The sequence below is a fragment of the Eptesicus fuscus genome, chromosome 8 (genome assembly GCF_027574615.1).
Source record: "Eptesicus fuscus isolate TK198812 chromosome 8, DD_ASM_mEF_20220401, whole genome shotgun sequence".
NCBI classification, from domain to species: domain Eukaryota; kingdom Metazoa; phylum Chordata; class Mammalia; order Chiroptera; family Vespertilionidae; genus Eptesicus; species Eptesicus fuscus.
Window position 1 is genome coordinate 91,843,161 of NC_072480.1, and position 22,171 is coordinate 91,865,331.

The window sequence follows — 22,171 nt, forward strand, 5'->3', positions numbered from 1 at the left end:
TATCAGGACATTGCCGTGATTGCTTGTTTATAGATTGGCTCTGGGAGTGACAGACCTATGTGGCTTAAAATAAACGTGTGAACATCTGCAAAAAAAAAAAAGAAAAAAAGAAAGGCTGTCATAGGTTAGACCCATTTTAAGCTAATTCCAGCCCATTAGTTCTGTACTACTTCCAACCACTTTAAAGTTATTCTTACAAATCTAAAGATGAGATAGGATTTATAATTCTCCATCCTATATAATAAGAGGACATATAATAAGAGAGGAATATGCTAATTACACCGTAAGGTGTAACAACTGCGTAACGACCGGATCATGGATCTGCAGGAAGGTGGGGCAGCGAACTAGAAGCAGGCAGCAGAGAGCTACAAGAGGGGGCAGGGCAGCAAGCAAGCGGGAGGTGGAGAACTATGGGAAGGGGCAGGGCAGCAAGCTATGGGGGGGCGGGGGGAGCTACAGGAGGGCAGGGCAGTGGGCGGAGAGCTACAGGAGTGACCTACTCGCGCACGGATTCATGCGCAGGGCTACTAGTATTCATATAAGTACATTCACTCATTGTCCCCAGAAGATTAAGAAAGGTTTTGAGATATTAATACCACAGGATCAATGATGGAATCCTAAGGACAATAATAGGCAGCTTGTGATCTAGCGTTTACAGTGAAAGTAAATAAGTGTGACTCAAACTTTCACAAACCTTTGTTGTCTCATGGCTTCCTCCAGACCGTTTCCTGTACAAGTAAATGGGTCACAGCAGGATTTTATGTCCTCCTAGTAAAGAATGTAGTGTTAGTAACCTTTCTGTCCAGCACTGTGCAGATGTGCTAAAACACACGTGCCTTTCATGTCCTCTGTTCTGTCAGCCCTGGTGAGTACCTAATCATCATGAAAGTCAGGGAAGAGTTCTGATTTGAGTGTTTTATAACACAGACTTAGTCAAAGTCAAGCCATCCTATTTAGGGAGGAAGGTTAAAATCTATACTTCATACTTGGATCTAATGTTCCAAATATTATTGGTAAAAGTACAAATACTGGGTGTTATTGTGAACTAAATATTTATCAAAAATATTATACATATATGTCACCAAATAATAAAATTTAGAACTTATCCTGAATTATTATAGTAGTTATTCTTTTATTTTTATAAAACTGTAGGGAGCAGGCCAACTTCTCAGGGTTCCTGCCATTTCCTGGCAAATTATAGGTGAGTAGCACATTGTGTCTTTTGTCTTCTATTGCATCCCTTACCCAAAAGAAGTTGGAACATGGATACAGTCATAAATTGGGTTGAACATTGATCTTCAATAAAATGGTGAAAATTAGAAGGATATGGAGAAGTGAACCAGAGAGGGATTATCTGCATGTCAGCTATGTGAGAGCAGAAGTTACTCGGGGAGTAAGGATATATTGTTTGATTACAGGCAGGTAAAGAAAGAAACAGGTCTCTTCCATTTTTTGGTGGTATGTTTTATTCAGGAAGTTTTCCCAAGTGGCATTCTTTAATGTACTGTAGGATACAAGTATCTGCAGTTATGCTTTCTTAGTTGTAGGAGAGCAGAGTGACTCCATAGGGAGTTTAATTCCTTTGGAAAAACAAGGTACTGGGGGACAGAAAGATCAGAGGTACCTAACCTATAATATTTGGTGAAGACATTATAGTATACCTACTGATTCATTCACCACACTACATCCTAGTGAAAAAGCAATTTTATTTTCACATACTAGTACATATTTAACATATGCTTGGGAAAATATAGATCTTCCTAATATCCTTTCCCTCATGTCCTCCCTCTACAATGATCTTTTTGCCAATATCTACTTATGATTGCCCTCTACAATAGCTTTAAACTCAGTGATTAAAGTGATTATGGAAATAATATAGTGAAGCAGGGTACAATAAAGAGCTTTGCCTTTGTTACCAGTTCCTTATATAGCTGATTTAGCACCTTTTAAGTGGTAGTCTCAAAAATATACTTTAATTTGCATTTCACTTGCCAAAAAGTCTGTTGACCCAATCTAACTGCAATAAAGCCTGAGAATTGTAACCTTTGTTCTTTGTGCTATTGTGACTAGCTAAAAGTCAGAGTTCTCTTTCTAAGAAAAACTAAAGAGCAGATAATATATTAATCAGTCTTTCTCAGGTTTACAGTTGTGTTGGGAAAATGGCTTTGAAGTGAAAGAAAATGCTCATAAATGAATTATGGAATGCCCATTTACTAAAATAAAGGGATTAGATTTCTGGTTCTACCAATACAGCATATCAGTCATAAAAATATTTTAAACATCCTTTTAAATACCCTATTGTACTTATAATGAATTATGGGGAAATTGCCAGGGGCAGAAATAAAAAGGAAACTAATAATAGAACACTGTGAGCTGTAGCTTACTTGGGAGAGTGATGGGTCATCATCCATGGAATTCTAGGGACTAAGCCTATGTGGGGACAGGAGACAAGACCTTTGGAAGTTAGAACTGAGACCCTTCCTTTCTAAAGCCTAGGACTTAACAAAAGAATGAGCGAGAAAATAATCATCCATCCAATAATAGTTGATGACAAGGAAATCTGAAGATGTCTGCCTGAGCTCTAAGTAGAAAAAAAAAAAAAAAAGACTCTCCTGAGACTGTATGAACATGGTCCCATACTACCTCATATGGAATCGGAGTTAGAACTTCTGTTACCCAAGCTGAGAAAAGCTGATGTTGCTGGCAGATTGAAATGCAAAACTTCTTTGGAAGGAAATGCCCTGAACACTGGCCATATGTAAATTCTATAAATAAGATATACAAGAGGGTAAGTTTATAATCCAAAAGTATAAAATATAAAGTTCTGTAAGAAAGAGTCAATAAGCTGATTACATTCCTAACAACTTAATAATAGAATAATTTGGTTGAGTCTATAAGTTATTTTAAAAAAGATTAAATACACAAAGAAAAATAATAAGTAAATTATAATAAAGACTCAAATAGGACTTCTAGAAATGTAAAATATGGTCATTGGAGGTTGTAAAGGTTAAGCAGGACATAAGATGTAACTGATGCAGGATAAATAAAAATTAATCTATATTTAGTTATATTATAGTGAAACTAAAATCAAAGAAAGAGAGGGCAGATTTCCATAAAGGCATAGCTTTTGGCCTGATTGAAGATGAATCTATGGCAATTGGTAGAAGTCAGAAGACAGTAGACTATATCTTCAAAATGCTGAGAGAAAATAACTGCCAACATAGATTTCCATACCTAGGTAAATTATCATGTAGGAATGAGAACAAAATAAACTTATTTTTTAAATTTCTGTATTAATTAAGGTATTACAGGTGTCCTTATTCCCCCATTAACCCCCCCAAACCCCCCACTCATGCCCTTACCCCCTCTGTTGTCTGTGTCCACTGGTTAGGCTTATATGCATGCATACAAATCCTTTGATTGATCTCTCCCCCTTACCCCCACCCTCCCTTACCTTCCCTTAGGTTTGATGTTCTGATCAATGTTTCTCTGTCTCTGGATCTGTTTTTGTTCATCAGTTTATGTTGTTCATTATTTTCCATAAATGACTGAGATCATGTGATATTTATCTTTCTCTTCCTGGCTTATTTCACTTAGCATAATGCTCTCCAGCTCCATCCATGTTGCTGCAAATGGTAAGAACTCCTTTTTTACCGCAGCATAGTATTCCATTGTGTAGGTGTACCACAGTTTTCTAATCCACTCATCTGCTGATGGGCACTTAGGCTGTTTCCCTTTTACATGTCCCTGATACCTCCATTTCTCATCCCACAAAAGCTATTCCAAAGTATTGTGTTCCGCTGTACCTGCATGCCACCTTGCCCTATCTCTGGTAAATGGCCTCCATTTTGGATTTGATAGTGAATTTATAATATGTAAAACCTAGATGAGATCTTCAAAGAAGTAATTATAGATTAAAATAAGAGAGGTTCTTAGGACACTGTGGGTGAGTGGAACCACCATAAGGCACTGTGTAGATGAGAAGTACCAGCAAGTGTTGGGAAGGAACTTCCAGGGGAGTAGGACAAACATCAGGAGTTCTCCCCTCTGTCCCTCCACTAAAACTGTCAAGGTCATAGATGAGTTATCAACAGTGTCAGATGCTGTAAGATGAACACTGAGTATTGACCTTTAGATTTAGAAACAAGGAAGTCATCAATGACCTTGACAAGCAGTTTTAGTGGAGCGATAGAACCAGCTGAAGTAGAGGATATCAGAGACAGGAAACGTAGGCAGCTCTCTCCAATAGCCTTGCTGTACAGAGCAGGAGAGAAATGGTGTGAAGAACCCTATAGTGTAAGCTGCTATTACAGTACAGTGGACACTTTAACATCATAAGTGATCGTTCTTTCCCCTCCCCAACCCCCGCATTTTACAACTTTCTTTTTCTATTTGATCTCAGTCAGGGAAATACTATTGGCTGGTCTTCAGCTGTGTGTATTTCCACATAGATACATTTACTAAGCATCAAAACATTTCACCTAGAGTACTTTGGGATTTTCCCACACTGGGAATTTGATGTTTAACCTTTCGACCACCCAACAAGCAAAAAAAATGTTGCTACTTTTATCTTCTTAGAAGCTTTTAAATAAGCCTGAAGCCATTAGAGAAAGCAAGTGTAATACTTCCATGAACATTTTTTTAGCTGGAGTAAAAAATAGATGTGAATTGAGTCTCATATACATCTCATAAGATTTTTGCCCAGAAAATGTAAAATAAAAATCCAAATTTAAAAGGTATGTGCTTTGTAATGTTTCATAAAATGTTGGTACAGTTGCCAATATCAGGGCATAAAATTCTAAACTTCCTACATATAATCAAGTAAATTTTCTAATCATTCATTTTAAACCATTAATACTGATTTAATTTAATATAAAACAAATACTTTTTTAAAAGAAAGTAACAAGGATGAATAATCTAAACAGTTTTGGTTAATACAAATAGTTTTTATTTTTCATTTTTCCATTCTTCATTTTCATGTCTGTTTCTTGGCTGCTAAGAGATAATGCATTATACAGTGTTTAGATAATTGATATAATTGTCTCAAGTTACCTCTCTTGGATATTATCAGCTTGTAGGCATCAGTTTCTCTAATTGTCAAGTAGTGAATCCTTTATCTGGCATTTAATCTTGCCTCCCTGAGAAAACCAGACTTTACCACAGAGTAAATTTTCAAATTGCTGACCTGAAGTAACACGACACTGTGCCTTGGCAGTGAACCTTTGCTTTCTGTTATTCTTAGGAGGAATAATGATATACTCTGTTGCCGGAAGGCCCTGGTTTCACTACCTTCAGAAGTAACATCTAAGTACAAGTTACAAAGATCTGAGTTTGGAAATTCCAGATAATATAATTGCATTGACGCATATTTTTATTTCCTTTGGAAAGATGAGATAATTTTTAAAATGTAATTTTTATAATTTCTACCACTTCTTAAGCCACTGCTCTTATGTCAGCATATCCACAAAGTACCTGAAAATTATCCTTATTCACTTTTACGAATAAATTGTGTGTGTTAGCTTACAGGTGTGTTTGAAATTTTTATGTCCATGAAATTCTCCATTTTTATAAGTAGGGAAACTGAGGTTAAAGAATTAGAATGTAGTTCACAATTTCTCAGTGTAACAAAAAAGATAGAGCTTTCTGGAGCTAGAAAGAAGATTCCCTAAACATTTGTTTAGCAAACTTGAAAAGAATGTTAGTAAGTACCATAAAATAATTTCCTGGAATGTGTAAAATATAATTTCCTAGGAGGAATAAAATAAAAAGACAAATTTAAATTCTCTTCTACCTCTAGATTTCTGTGATTTCATTTTTATGTTGTGTTTTCTTGCACTTGCAGTGAAGATAATTGATGTGCCAACTCTGAAACCCATGCTTGTATAGTTCTCAGTAGCAGTTTTGCAAGATCTTTTTAATATGAAAAATTCAATTTCCTCAATGAAATTTGCCACATATAAAAATATTGCAGTAGTACTTAAACTTAGGATGTCTGTATTCTCCTTTTCTGTGAAAATAACACCATAAAAATGTTAACATATCTAGTTAGAATATGCCCACATGAAGCCAAGAAATCATAATTGTATTAATTTAATAAGGTAATATTTGTTGAAATCATAGTTTCATTTTTTTAAAGTTTGATGATACTTTATTTTCAGAGTGAATTTTACTTTATTAATGAAAGAAATGAACTTGTTAGAATTCAAACTTAAGTTTATACTGTATATATGTAAATTTTGGGATAATTTTATATATTATTTGTTACTTAAATTTTAAGAGTTTTTAGTTCTTTTATTTTGAGTATAGCAGTCTGTCAACCAAATTTAGTTTAAGAATAATTGTTTTATAATCATATATCAAAATTTTAAAAGTCATCATCTTTTTACCTATAGACAGTTCAATTCAGTTTTTGTAAATTAAAGTTTTGGACAGGAATTACTGTTCAGCCTCCCATAGATACTGTGGATAGGTTTGTGAGATGGAGCACAAAACATCTGTTTACACTCAACTTCTCTCAATATTCAAGGATGGAGGACCAGAACGAATGTTTTCTTAATCTCACTGATTTTGTTTAGTGAAAAGGTCAGAGTTATTGAAGCGTTTGCCAAATTTGGAAAAACAAAGCTGGGAGAGTGCAAGTGCAAACATTACATTTCAAGTGAATAGTGGCTGCGTTTAAGACTTTGGGGAGAAATACAATATGCAGAGGATAAAATGTGTGGAAGTGTCAATCTAAGGTGAATCACAGTAGTTTAGTATTTCCTAAAAAATTGATGAAGGTCATTTAGAAGTCTTACCTCCCAAGAGGTTACAGATGTGGTTTGTTTTGGAACTGTATCTCTCCAAGTCTTTGTTAAACATACTATATATAATTCTAATGTTTTTTTCCCTAGTCTTTATATTTCATGAGTCCTTGATGTTGTCACCAAAAGTTAGTTTGACAGAAACTGCAAGCTGTTGACCATAATCTCTTCTCTTACCCCATAATAGTTAGAGCTGTGGATGCCGGGTTCATTATCTTATCCTTTGCACTTAAGTGACTAAATTCTCTTCGATTGACCACTTCTAGGCCTGGCCTATAAAAGCTCCTCACATGAACTTCTTCCATGCTGCCCCCGCCCCACATTGGTTGATATAATGGCAGTCATCATCACCCTGGATCTCTGAAGAATGTGTGAATCAGAGCTTCCTGCTCCACCCCACCGCCTCAAATAGTCCCATCCCACCCCGCAGACCTGGCATGTCCTTTCTGCAATGAACATATTTCTGTTGTGTTTGAGCAATTACATTTGAGGAATTTAGCCCCCCCTATCTAATATACTAGATAAAGAAAGGGTTAATTGGTGAAGGCCTGGAATTTTGAGAAGGAAAATAATTGCTTTTCTTTTTTTTATAAAATTTTTTATTCAAGTAGTCACCATACAAGGTTATATTAGTTTCAGTTGTACAACTTAGTGACTCAACATTATTATATGTCTTACAATGTGATCACCACACTAAGTCTAGTAACCATCTGTCACCATGCAGAGTAATCACAATATTATTGACTGTGATCCCCTTCACTTTTTTAAAAATATATTTTATTGATTTTTTACAGACAGGAAGGAAGAGAGAGAATCAGAAACATTGATGAGAGAGAAACATCGATCAGCTGCCTCCTGCACACCCCCTACTGTGTATGTGCCTGCAACCAAGGTACATGCCCTTGACCGGAATCAAACCTGGGACCTTTCAGTCCGCAGGCTGACACTCTATCCACTGAGCCAAACCGGTTTCGGCCCTCTTCACTTTTTCATCCATCTCCTCACTCATCTTCCCTTTGGCAACCACCAGTTCTCTGTTTTTGTTTAATTGTGTTTGTTCATTTGTGTGTTTTTTTATGATTATACATATAAGTGAAATTATTCAGTATTTGTCTTTCTCTGACTTATTTCACTTCTCAAAATACCTTCTATATTGATCCATATTGTCACAAATGGCAGGGTTTCATTGTTTTTTGTTGCTGAATGATATTCCATTATATGTATTACTAGAGGCCCAGTGCACGAAATTCGTGCAAGGGGCTCGGCCTTTGCAGCCCTGGCTGCCTCAGCCGGCCCTCTCATCCCCGGCTTCATCCAGAAGGTCACCCAGATGGTCGTCCGGACAGTCGTTCTGCTGTTCGGTCCAATTAGCATGTTAGCTCTTTGTTATATAGGACTAGAGGCCCGATGCATGAAATTCGTACAAGGGGCTTGGCCTTTGCAGTCCCGGCTGCCTCGGCCTGCCCTCGCAGCCCTGGCTTCGTCCGGAAGGTCGCCCGGATGGTCGTCCGGTCGGTTGTTCTGCTGTTCAGTCTAATTAGCGTATTAGCTCTTTATTATATAGGATAATGTGTGTGTGTGCATGTATGCATGTGTCACATCTTTTTCCATTCATCTAATGATGGAGGAAAGTGGTTGTTTTTTTATCATGGTGAATTAAGTTTGTCAGCTGGACTGATCTGTATTCTCCTGGTATGAGAATTCAGCTAACCACCCTCCTGTAAGTTCAACCTCTCCATAGACAGATCCTAAGACAAATAGGAGAATATAAGTTTAAGATTAATTGGCAATTGGTCACTTTAGACATTGTTAATGTAACTGATCCTATGATTTAGCCCCAGTCTTATGGATTCCTGTCTGATACCCCAGTGACTTTATGTCAGTATCCAATGGACAACAGCTCTTTCTGAACTCAGGTTCCTCTTGACGTGGTCTATTCATCGCTTCTTTGAATAATGGATTTAAGCTAATTTGCCTACTGCTTGAACCTCTTGGTATCCCCTGTATCCCTGGCTGAGATCCATAGTTTGAGTCTTGTACTTGGTTCAGGATTGAGTCAAATAAATCATAGGCTACCTCTTCTATACCTTTCTGTTCTGGCTTCTGTCCCCTCCACTGCTGCCCCTCCTGCAATTTTCCTTGTAGCCAAAGGGTAATCTACCAAATTTGAGCTTCTTTCAAATTATGTTTGTTTTCCTTTTTCTCCAACAATAACCTAGACCTTTTCTATGTTGTAACTCCCAGTCTTCATTCATATTTGAAAAGTTGTATTTGCCTCTTTCTGCTTTCCTTAGTTCATCTAATCTAATAAAAGGGTAATATGCAAATTAACCATCACTCAATCACAAAGATGGCAGCGCCCATAGCGGCCAGGGCGGGATGCTGGCGTCGTCGCCCCCGGCAATGAGGCCAGTGTTCCGCAGGCGTCTGGGCAGGCAGCACGCCCCCCAGCCCAGCGGACACAACGCAGGGCTGGGGGCGTTCTCCCGGCGGCCGCCATGGGGCTCAGAGCACACCCCCACCCCAGCGGACACAACACAGGGTCCTCTGCACATGAGCTGCAGAGGAAATACCTTTTCTGACCGCTCATTGGCTAAGCTCCCTGTACGCCACCACTCGCAGTGTTCTTGGTAACTTGGGTAATAAGAATCCAAGAAGATGATCTAGGGTTTTTCCACCACACTCCTGGAGGAAAAAACTGAGGTCCACTGCTGGAGGGGCTAAGAAATGTCATATCCTACCCTAGCCGGTTTGGCTCAGTGGATAGAGCTTTGGCCTGCCGACCGCAGGGTCTGGGTTTGATTCTGATCAAGGGTATGTACCTAGGTTACAGGCTCCTCCCTGGCTGGGGCCCAGGTCAGGGCTCATGCAGGAGGCAACCAATTGAAGTGTTTCACTCACATTGATGTTTCTTCTGTCTTTCTCTCTCTCTTCCAAGCTCTCTAAAACTCAATGGAAACATATCCTCAGGTGAGGATAAAAAGAAAGAAAGAAATGTCATATCCTATGAAAGACATATCTTGAAAATGCCTAAAGAAAGTTTTAATTTTTTCGTGGTGAAGGGACTGGAGTCCATGTTGATAAAAACACCTTGGCGGCTGCGGTGGCTGGCAGTGGCAGCAGCAGTGGGGTGATGGGGCTGGCACCTTCCCCTGATCAGCCTGGTCACCTTCCACAGAGGGAGGCCAGACTGCTCCCATGGGGAGCGGGCCTAAGCCGTCAGTAGGACATCCCCTGAGGGCTCCCAGTCTGTGAGAGGGAGCAGGCTGGGCTGAGGGGATCCCCCCCCCCAGTGCACAAATTTCGTGCACTGGGCCTCTAGTACAATTATAAGTTTCTCACCAGATTGCTGTGCATTTATTCTTGTTACTAGAGGCCCAGTGCATGAAATTCATTCGGGGGGCGGTTTGTCCCTCAGCCCGGCCTGTACCCTCTCCAATCTGGGACCCCTTGGGGGATGTCCAACTTCCAGTTGAGGCCAGATCTCATAATCTCTCTCACAAACCGGCAGTCGGACATCCCTCTCTTAGTCCTCTCCTAACCAGCAGTCACACATCCTTCTCTTAGTCCTAATTGCTTGCCTGCCTGCGTGCCTGATTGCCCCGACCGTTTCTGCCTGCCAGCCTGATCGCCCCCTAACCGTTCCCCTGCTGGCCTGATATCTAACTGCTCCCCTGCCAGCCTGATCTCCCCCAACTGCCCTCCCCTGCAGGCCTGGTCACCCCCAACTGCCCTCCCCTGCAGGCTTGATTGCCCCCAACTGCCCTCCCCTGCTGGCCATCTTGTGGTGACCATCTTGTGATGGCCATCTTGTGACGACATGAGGGCAGCCATCTTGTGGTGGCCATCTTGTGACGACGTTGTGCTACACCACCTAGGCTTTTATTATATAGGATTTCTGTAGTCAAAGGTTAGAAGGACTTATGAATTTCATTCATGTTTTTTTTTTAAGATATTATAGAAGCAAAAATTACTCTTTATTGTTGAAAAGAATGGGTAATGTCAACCTATAGAAATTAAGAATTTTTCTTAATGAACATGATTTCTATAACTCCTGTCAGTCTCTTCCCTGTGGTTCACAAATTGTACTTTATCACTTTGGAAAAACTTGTTTTTTAAGCACATGATATTGAATCTATCTATCTACTAGTATATAAAAGGCTAATATGCAAAGTGTCCCCTTGGGAGTTCAACAGGGAGACCGCGAGTTCGATCACTTGCTATGACATGTGCTGACCACAAGGGCACGGCGTGGAACATGGTGGGTGACCAGTGGCAGTGGCAGGGTACTGAGGGAGTGAGGCAAGAATGCCAAGAGGGTTCATAAACTGGTTTGAATATCATTTTCCACCTTTATTTATTGATTGTTGGTTTCTGAATGTTCATCACAGTGATATTAATATTTCAGAAAGTTTAGATTTATTCAAACTTTGGAAAATTCAAAGGCATAGCTGATACTTTTAAAGATCTGAGTTCCTCCTGACATTTGGTAGACTGCTGACCTGATGCTGTCCCCTTCCTCAAAGATTCTATTATGTCAGGTCTGATATTCTCAGCTGAACTTCATGGACTGCTGCTCCATGTCTGCCTCCTAAAAAAACTGTAAAGTTTAACTTGATTAGAACTCCACCACAGTAAAAAAAAAAATTATAAAATTCGCCATTTGTGCTTTTACATCATTAGTTAAGAAAATAGTCTATTCATAAACTATAGGGAACGAAGCATGTAAACTATGGAAAGGTTTGAAATTAGTTAGGAGTGATTAAACCAAGCTCACTTATTCATATTTTTCCCTAAAACAGTTTTCGATAAGGACGTAATCTTCCAATTGATTAATTATTTTATAATTGATTCATTTGTATTAAGTAGGCACACTGTATTCATTCATTCAACCAAATATCTGTTGAATGAATGAATAAATTCACATTAGTTCATTAGTTGAAATTCATCTTGGAAACTAAAAATAGTTCAAAGGTAATGTAATTCATAGAGTTTTGTCCACTAACTTTTGAGTTTTTCTTTGGGGATTTCTGTTTATGCTTCTACTTGCCCAACACATTTTAATTTTGGTTTGAGGACTCTATTAATGTTTCTATTCTGGTAAAAAGGTAAAGAAACAAGAGGACCAAATGATCTCTAAGAACAATTCTAACTCTAAACTCATTTATTTTTGGTGAACAAAGGAGACTAAGTAAACACCCATTCCTAATTTAAGGTAGAAGATAATTATCAAAACCAATAGCAAACATTGCATTTAATGGCAATTCATTGGAAGCATTCTCTTCAAAACATGAAACAAGATAAGCATGCTTAATATTACTGATACCATTCAACATCATTTTTAGAGACCTAAAACTTTTAGTAGGTATGGCAATGAAAATGAGATATAAATATTATAAAGGGTAAGCTACATATCTGTCACTATTTTGAAAGAACTTACGACTCTCTACTTAGAAAATCCAAGAAAAAAGTTATTAAATTACTGAAGGAATTTAGTCAGGATAGTTGGATACAGAGCAAATATACCAAAGTCAGTAGCTTCACCATGGGACCTTTTTCCAGTGGAACCTTTTATTCCTATTACATTTCAATTGGTTAGAGGGAGAACAATTAATTGAAATGTAATAGTAATTTAGGTTCCATTCCCAAGTCACAATTACACAGAAACTATACAAGGTATAAGAGTAAATCTACAACAAATATCTAAAACTTGTGAGGAAAACTGGAAAACATTACTGAAAGACATAGTTGAAGACCTGAATAAATGGACTTCCACGTTCCCAATTTGGAAAAATCAGGTCTTCTTAAATTATACCAAAATTCAATGTCATTCCACAGAAAACATCAATAAGTTTTTTTAAAATTTGACACATTGATTTTGAAGAAAAAATGCATTTTAATCGCCATAAATATTTTAAAAGGATTGACAATAAGATGGCATTTTGCTTTACTAATGTCAAATACATAACCAAAATCTGTAGTCATTAAAACACTATGGCCCAGCCAGTGTGGCTCAATGGTTGAGCATCAGACCCATGAACCAGGAGGTCACATTCGATTCCTGGTCAGGGCACATTCTTGGATAGCAGGCTTGATCCCCTGTACGGGGGTACAGGAGGCAGCTAATCAATGATTCTCTCTTATCATTGATGTTTCTATCTCTTCCTCCTCTCTCTCTGAAATCAATAAAAACATATTTAACACACAATAACATTATGACATTTGAGTAGGAAGAGGCAAATAAATCAGTGGAAGAGAATAGAGAACATAAAAACCTACCCAAGTATTGATTTCCTGTTATGCTCTTTATCCCATCCCATTCTCCCACCATGTAAGCCAAATTATCCTACTAGATGATAACTAGACTGATCTAGGATCAGGCGAGTTTAATGGAATTTCATGAGAAAATTGGTTTTTACTTTTTACTAGACCTGATTCATTTCAGCAGTGCCAATGTGTGTTATTACACTACTAGAGGCCCAGTGCATGAATTCATGCACGGGTGGGGTCCTGAGGACACTATCGGCCCTCCAAGCGGGTGGAAGGATTCCCTTGCAGGCCAAGGATCCAGATCCGTCCCGCTGATGTTCTGCCAGTTGTTGGGAGCCACCTAGTGGCCGCTTTTATATCCTTTCTTCCTGTGGAGCGTCTAGGGAGGGGAAGTGGCCATGGACTTCCAGGAGGCCAGGGGTGCTGTTCCATCAGTGCCTGGCCCGTTCTCTGGAGATTGGACATGAAGGACTACTGAGAGAGTGAGTGGCTGCTGCCTGGTTGGTGGGCCACTGGGATGGGTCTGTCAGCTGAGCTGCGCTCCCACTGTGGGAGTGCACTGACCACCAGGGGCCAACTCCTGCATTGAGCGTCTGCCCTCCTGGTGGTCAGTGCGTGTCATAGTGACCAGTTGACCGGTCGTTCTAGTTGTTCCAGTTGTTTGGTCCTAATGGTCACTTAGGCTTGTATATAGTATACTAGAGGCCCAGTGCACGAAATTCGTGCATGGAGGGTGTATGTGTGTGCCCCTCAGCCCAGCCTGCACCCTCTCCAATCTGGGACCCCATGAGGGATGTCCAACTGCCCTCTCACAATCCAGGACTGCTGGCTCCCAACCACTCACCTGCTTGCCTGCCTGATTGCTCCTAACCACTTCTGCCTGCCAGCCTGATCACCCCCTAACCACTTCCCTGCCAGCCTGATCGACGCCTAACTGCTCCCCTGCCGTCCCGATTGCCCCAAATCCCTCCCCTGCCAGCCTGGTCACCCCTTACTCTCCTCCCCTGCAGGCCTGGTCACCCCTAACTGCCCTCCCTTGCCAGCCCGGTTGCCCCTAACTGCCCTCCCCTGCTGGCCTGGTCATCCCCAACTGCCCTCCCCTGCAGGCCTGGTCCCTCCCCAACTGCCCTCCCCTGCAGGCCTGGTTACCCCCAACTGCCCTCCCTTGCAGGCCTGGTCCCTCCCAACTACCCTCCCCTGCTGGCCTGATCACCCACAACTGCCCTCCTCTGCTGGCCATCTTGTGGCGGCCATCTTGTGTCCACATGGGGGCAGCCATCTTTAACCATATGGGGGCGGCCATCTTTTGTGTTGGAGTGATGGTCAATTTGCATATTGCCTCTTAATATATAGGATAGATATGTATATCTGATATATTACACTAAACTGAGCATAGGCATTGGAGGAAGCAAGAAGTTTGCAGTAGCAGAAAGCCCTTTTAAGCAACCGGCTCTCCGACATCCCCCAAGGGGTCCTGGATCACGAAAGGGTGCAGGCCAGGCTGAGGGACCCCACTGGTGCACGATCGGGGCCGGGGAGGGATGCGGGAGGTTGGCTAGCCAGGGAGGGACCACAGGAGGGCTCAGGCCATATCCAGCCCTTCTCTCTCAGTCCGATCGGCTGGACCCCAGCAGCAAGCTAACCTACCAATCGGATTGTCTGCCCCCTGGTGGTCAGTGCACATCATAGCGAGTGGTTGAGACCTTAGCATATCTTTAGCATATTATGCTTTGATTGGTTGAACGGACGACTGGATGACCAGATAATTAGCATATTAGGCTTTTATTACATAGGATCATATGCTTCCCTTTTAATCTGGGAAACAAACCATTTCCAAATTCTTCCCCAGACCTTCTTTTAAGGTGGTGCTAAATTGACCTGTGGTCACTTAATGCTGTTATCAAAAATGATCATTACTTTTGCTGAGGACATAGTGTGTAGAATTCATGCAGTAAAGTTTTAATGAAAACCTTTAACTCTACTTTGTAGATATCTTCTACCATTCTCAGGTAGTTAAAGAATACAATATTATTCTACAGTTCTGCCCATTTTCTCTTACTTAGGATGGGTTAGAGGCAAAAATCACAGGCCATTACTGTAAAATTTTAGGGAAGAAGAGTGTCTTTGAAAAAGTAGTGGAGGTGACTGGCTGTGAAACATTAGAGGGAGAACCACAGGATTTGCTAATTGATTGTTAGAAGTGAAGGAGGAGGAGGAGTTGCCTGCTTCAGCTCCTAGAAGGGGGATCATGTTACCAACTGCAGTGGTCCAGCAGGTTTGGCGTGCTGGGACACATGATAGACTGAGCCTAAGGAAGGGCAGCTCACTGAGAAAACACAGGCAGTCATGAGCACCAAAAAGCCACAGATCAAGCCCATATTAGGCCATAGCAAACATAGACGATATAGGCCAAAATTGTGGTTCAGGATGTTGGACTGAGGCATGGCTTCAGATGCTGGTGCAAAAACAGCTTCACAGGGAGAGGTCCTCTAGGAAATTCACTGGAGAAGAGGTATCTGGGGCCACGGAGGCCTAAGGAAAGGGCCTAGCACAGGGTTCCTCAAACTTTTTAAACGGGGGCCAGTTCACTGTCCTGACCCTCAGACCGTTGGAGGGCCGGACTATAGTTTAAAAAAAACTATGAACAAATTCCTATGCACACTGCACATATCTTATTTTGAAGTAAAAAAACAAAACGGCAAAAACACCCACATGTGGCCCGTGGGCCGTAGTTTGAGGACGCCTGGCCTAGCAAGAAGAAGCAGGAATGTAATTTGTGGTCACAGACAAGATTGGGTTCCCTAACCCTGGGATATAAGTGTAAAGGGGACTAAGGATAGTAGACTGATCCCTGAGGAGTGTTCAGGGAGATCACTGCCCATTCTTGATACTGAGTTGTTCATTGTCTCACTTCTCACCCTTGGCAGAGCGAAAATAATTTCCAAATTCCTATAGCTTACCTGAGCACTGTTATTAATATACTGCTGAGCTACTTGCCTCTAGTACCAGGTTGCTTCATCTCTCTGAAGCACTATTTCAAGAATCTCCCTAAAGCCATTTGTTTTCTGTCAGATTAAATTCCAGTGCTTTACTCTAGAATTCAGAGATTATTGTCAATTTACCTTTCTTTTTCTATGAATGCAAATCATATGCTCCAGGAAGATTATTACTAATTTACTGTGTAATATGCTAATTAGACCAGACAGCCGAATGACCTTCCGGACGACCTTCCGGACAAAACCAGGGCTGTGAGGGCCGAGGCAAGCCACCGCAGCTGCGAGGACCAAGCCCCTTGCACGAATTTCATGATCTGGCCTCTAGTATAGTAATAAGTTAAGAAGGTCAGATTACTGAACAATATAGTATAATCCCCTTTTTTTTTTGCCAAAAAAGGAAACAAAAAATTATATCTATAAGTTTCTGAAGTTCTGTCTTCTAAATTATATACAATAATTATATCACTTTTATAATCAGGAAAATAATCTTTCTGTTAAAAAATTAATTTGTTAGAGTTAGTTCAGAGAAAATAAATAACAGTGGACAATTATTTATATCCAGGGTAAAGACTGCAAATTAAGGAAAACAGAAGAGACTTCCTTCCCCCGCTACACACACTTCTAATTCTGTTCATCTTAACCCTAGAGAAAATTCAGAATGACTGTTGGTAGTAAGTATGCTATAGTGATCTAGAGTTAGCAACTTTAGTTCTAATATAAGTACTACCACTAAATGGTTCCTTAGTGGTAGCCATGAACACCCTATCAGGGTTTTACTTTGTAAAGAAAATTAATAACTACAATGAGTAAGTTTCTAATTAAATAAATATGCCTATATAAAGAGTGCATAGTAGGCATTCTACCTTTAGAATAGTGATTTTCAACCTGTGTGCCACAAGAATTTTTAAAACATGCAATATCTGACCTCTTTTCCCTTAGATTGTCACATAATGATGACAGCTCAACAATAGCCATCTGGTGTGAATGAATCAAAGTTATACCTATTTTTTTGTCAGATAGGCAAAAATATATTTTTTGGTGTGCCACAGATTTTAGTAACTAGTTTATGTGTACCATGAAATGAAAAGGTTGAAAATCACTGTTCTAGAAAAACTATTAGCTCAGAAATTTAATGTTCTTTAAGACTAAAACTAAAGAAATAAATTACAAGTCCTTCCAAGTTCCAGTTTAAAATCTTCAGGCCATTAACAACATTCATTGTAGGATCTTTGAAATATTAATTCACTGTACGCATGTGGACAATTAATTTATAAAATAATTCAGTTCTTCAGAAGACAATATTTTCAAATTTTCATTTACTCTATTAATTCACTTTCAGCACAATTAAAAGCATTTACAGTCTAAAAGGAGATGTTATTTCACATAGTTGAAATTTTTTTACTTTCTTTAGGTTGCTATTGGCAGAACAGACCTTGAAGACTTAGACCTCTATGCTACGTCTCGGGAAAGGCGGTTTCGTTTGTTTGCCTCCATAGAATGTGAAGGGCAGTTATTCATGACTCCGTATGATTTTATTTTGGCCGTTACAACAGATGAGCCCAAACGTAAGTATATTTTTAAAAATACCTTAATAATTTTATACGATTTTAAAAAAATATCTAGTGTGGAGCAGTATAAGTTTTTCAGAACAACTAACCAAGTAATGTATTTTAGAAGACATTATGCTATACAGTGTTACCAGACTAATAGTTTTTATAAACTCCTATTGGTATCTTTTCTCTTTTCAGAAGTTTTCAGTTGTTCCCTCTTTCTCAGTACATTAAGCTTAAACACCACCTTCACTCTTGATATTCTTTATAACTTCATATTCTTTAAACTTATATTCTGCCTAGTCAATTTTTACATCCAGCCTAAACAGAGTAGTTCAGAGGACTGGCTCTGAAGTTAGACCTGGGCAAGAATTATGCCTATATCTTTTATATTTGTCATGGCTCCTGCAGTATAAATATAGGCTGATTGTTTTTCACCTTTACATGTGCTGGGCAGTGGCTCTCAAACTTTTTGGCAATATATACATTTCTGAAAACTTCTTTAATATCTAACTTAATAAAGGATAGTTGGATTCTCATATCTGCTTTTGTATTCAATATGTTGCAGTATGTTGTTTTTCATGAAGTATGTGAGCAAAATCTGCCTTACAGATATAAAAGTAGCAAAAGTATATTGAAATTAGATTGGTGTTTAAACATTGGCATTCATTTAGTAGCTTTGAGAACTTATTCAATCTTTTGTTTCCTCATTTAAAAAGCTAAAAATAAAAACAGCCTTGTGAGGTTTTCTGAGGATTGAATATATCAGTTGTACTTAGTGTAATACCTGACACATAATAATCCTATATAATAAAAGCGTAATATGCAAATCAACCGAAAGGTGAAACAACAGGTCAGTGGGGGGCGGGGCTGGCGAGCAGGCGGTGCCAGGCCAGCCAAGGCACGTGCCAGTGGGCAGAGGGAGGGGACGGCGATGGGGGGGCAGTGACCAGCGGCAGCAGAGGGACGATTGGGGGGGAGCAGGGCCAGCTGCTCACTGGTTGGCACCGTCCCCTGATTGGCCCACCAGTCACCTCCCACAGAGGGAGGCCAGACTGCGGCTTAGGCCCACTCCCCTAAGCCATCAGTAGGACATCCCCTGAGGGCTTCCAGACTACAAGAGGGTGCAGGCCGGGCTGAGAGGCCCCCCCCTGGCCCAAGTGCATGAATTTTCATGCACCGGGCCTCTAGTTGCTTAATAAATGTTAGTAGATATAGTCACCATCATTATCACTTGAATTTGTAACCATGATTTAAAAATTTTTTAATATAATTTTATGGTGATAGCAATAGAAAAAAAAGGTATCCTGTGTAAACATTTGCTCAATAATTATAGTACAAGTAAATATCAATTGAGGTATACATCTGATTGTTGAGTATAATTTTGTGTTTGAAATTGAGAAAATTTATTATTTGACCTACTTAAATGGAACCTAAAAGGTGAATTTCCCTTCTAGAACTAAAATAAGTAATTATTTATTCTCATATAGCTTTAAATATTATTTTAATTTTAGTTTTAAAAGATGTATTATTAAAAAATTAGACATAACATACCTAAAAATATTAAAAATACAATGAATAACAACCTATAGCTTTAAGAAATAAAATATTTCCAATAGAATTGAAGTCCCTTTTCATCCAAGTTATATTTATATATGTAGTAACTTCATATTAAATAAGGAGTTTAGAAAATCAGAAAATCCTTTGAAGAACAATCTTAATGGCTCTTTAGTCTTTATAAGAAAAAGCTAATAATATTGGACATGGTGACATATCCGGCAGAATGAATATGTCTTTTGTGAATAATTTACCCTGGAGATTTCATAAAACCTACAAAACTCAAGAGTATTTCTAACTTCCTCTTTTGATAAATAGCTTCTGAACATTACATCAGAGCATGTGCATGTACTTTTGTGCCATTTATTTTTCTTCTTTTTTTATTGCTATATTTCAAAAGCAACAGTATTATTTACATTGTTCTGCTCATTATGAAAAGGAGGATGTCTTTACAAGTGAATGTATATAGTATCATAATTAAGGTTAAATGCTGAATTCAACTTTATAGGCATATGATTTTAATCACTTGATTACATGTTTGTATAAACTATCTTGGGTAAAGAAAGGATGTTGTTTCTACATAGAGAAGAAATCTATCTGCCTAGAACTCAGTTTGCTAAATTTTAGAACATGCTTCCTTTGGATCTTAAGATGATGTATTAATTAAGAAAAAGAAAGTTATATAGCAAAAAAATGCCTATCTTATAATCTTGAATTTGATATATTGTTTACATTAACTATGGTTAATTATATAGAAATAACAACATCACCATGAGGGGATATTATTGGTTGTCATTATTGTAATGTAGCTAAGATACTTAATATTTACCAGGTCCTAATTCAGCTGTTTAATAGGACTTAATCCCATATAAACATGAACTAAGTCATTAGATATTCACAGTGTTCAAATCTGAGCAAAGGAAACAGCAATATGACTCACGTTTATTTCAATATTGTAAGATTTATAGTTTTCAAGATCTTTAGGAGTGTGAAGAGGAATCAGAAAAAGAAAGTGATCACTGGTATTTTATTCGTCTACAAGAGGCCCAGTGCACAAATTCATGCACGAGTGTGGTCCCTCGGCCTGGCCTGTGGGATCGGTCTGAAACTGGTTCTCTGACATCCCCCAAGGGGTCCTGGATTGTGAGAGGGCACAGGCCAGTCCGAGGGACCCCACTGGTGCACGATCGGGGCCAGGGAGGGACACGGGAGGTTGGCCAGCCTGGGAGGGACCGCGGGAGGGCTCCAGGGCATGTCCAGCCCATCTTGCTCAGTCCTGATCGGCCAGATCCCAGCAGCAAGCTAACCTACCCATCAGGGCATCTGCACCCTGGTGGTCAGTGCACGTCATAGCGACTGGTCGACCAGTCGACTGTCTGCTCCCTAGTGCACGTCATAACGAGCAGTTGAGGAGCCTTAGCATATCATTAGTATATTATGCTTTGATTGGTTGAACGGATGACCGGACACTTAGCCTATTAGACTTTTATTATATAAGATAATATTTTTAGGGGAGAAGAATGAAAAACAGGATGAGACTCCCTACCTCACATTACTTGCTCTCTCCTTCATCTCTTTTACCTTTGTCCCTATCCTTCCCATTCACCCTAGAGAGACCTGACCTTTTAATTATAATCAGCAATAGTAACACAGCAGAGAGCATGGGTAACACCTTAAAATTATAGTTTCTCTCTGATAATATTTTACATTCTACTATGAATATTTAATAAATACCATTATTTGTGTTTTTAAGACCATAGGATGTTTAACATGAAGTTAAATTATTTTATAAATCTAGAAATCTCCAAAGTTAGATAATGGTTATGGAAAATGTGTTTCCTATTCAAATTATTTATTATAGTTTATAGTACATGAAACAAAAACATACCATAAGTAAAATACCAAGTTTTGAGAAACATTGCCTTTTAGATATAAAAGCTTGGTTTTAGGAGTTATGGTTGTTGATAGTTATTGAATTTAGACATATATGACATTAAGTATTATCTAATTCTTATATATTTGTTTATTATAGTTGCTAAAACATGGAAGTCACTTTCCAAACCGGTAAGTGAAAGCTCTTGGTATACATACACACTCATTCATATTCTCTCTCTCTCTCTCTCTCTCTCTCTCTCTCTCTCTCTCTCACACACACACACACACACACACACACACGCACACACACACACACGCACAATGTGGCATATAAATTTTCTGGAAATTAAATCACATCCAGGAACCATTTGAAGATGTGGATCATTGGTAACTCTCATGTGTGAGTGTAAGTTGGTATACCCACTTTGGAAAAACAGTTTGGCTGTATCTACAAAACTAAAGATCCACATATTCTTTACCTAGCAGTTCTACTCCTGGGCTTAAGTTCTACTACTGTGTATGCATATATACCTAGTGACCTTACAGTTGAATATGCCCTATGATCCAGTAATTTTGCACCAGTGTGTATATCCAGAAAAACTTTCATATATGCAGGACAGATTGATAGGAATGGCCATAGATTGTTCATGTTGGCCAAAAAGACTGTGATACAATATCAATAGTAGACTTGACAAATGAGTTTTGATATAGTCATACAGTGAATATTATATTAACAGTGGAAACAAATGAACTATAGCAATGCTTTTACTAGCTGAATCTCAGAAACCATGACAAAGTAAGCAATTCAAAAATACTATATAAAGTATAATTCCATTTATATAAATTTCAAAACTGGGGAAATGAAACCATCCTATAAAGGATACATTCATAGGTGGGAAAATACCTACCTAAGGAATGATAAATATAAAATTAAAGACAATATTTATCTCTGGGAAAGATGGAGGGAATATTATAAGTGAGTGATGCAAAGAGGCTACTTTGAAACTTTAGAGATATTTTCTGTAAAATTAGATATACTACAAATATGTGTCCTATCACAACTACTACTCACTGACTATAGGTGTAAGCTAATGCAGTGGCAGCCCGAACAAAGTAAGCT

At 39.0% G+C, this 22,171-nt stretch overlaps 1 protein-coding gene across 1 annotated transcript in view; it reads left to right on the forward strand.

Moving 5' to 3' along the window:
• The window catches only part of MICU3 (mitochondrial calcium uptake family member 3), a 73,258-nt gene that overhangs the window by 9,190 nt on the left and 41,897 nt on the right, over positions 1 to 22,171 (forward strand). The window contains exons 2-3 of the mRNA XM_008146223.3: positions 17,481 to 17,634; positions 21,209 to 21,240. Coding sequence (XP_008144445.2) covers positions 17,481 to 17,634; positions 21,209 to 21,240 — 186 coding nt within the window. The remainder of the gene's footprint in view (positions 1 to 17,480; positions 17,635 to 21,208; positions 21,241 to 22,171) is intronic.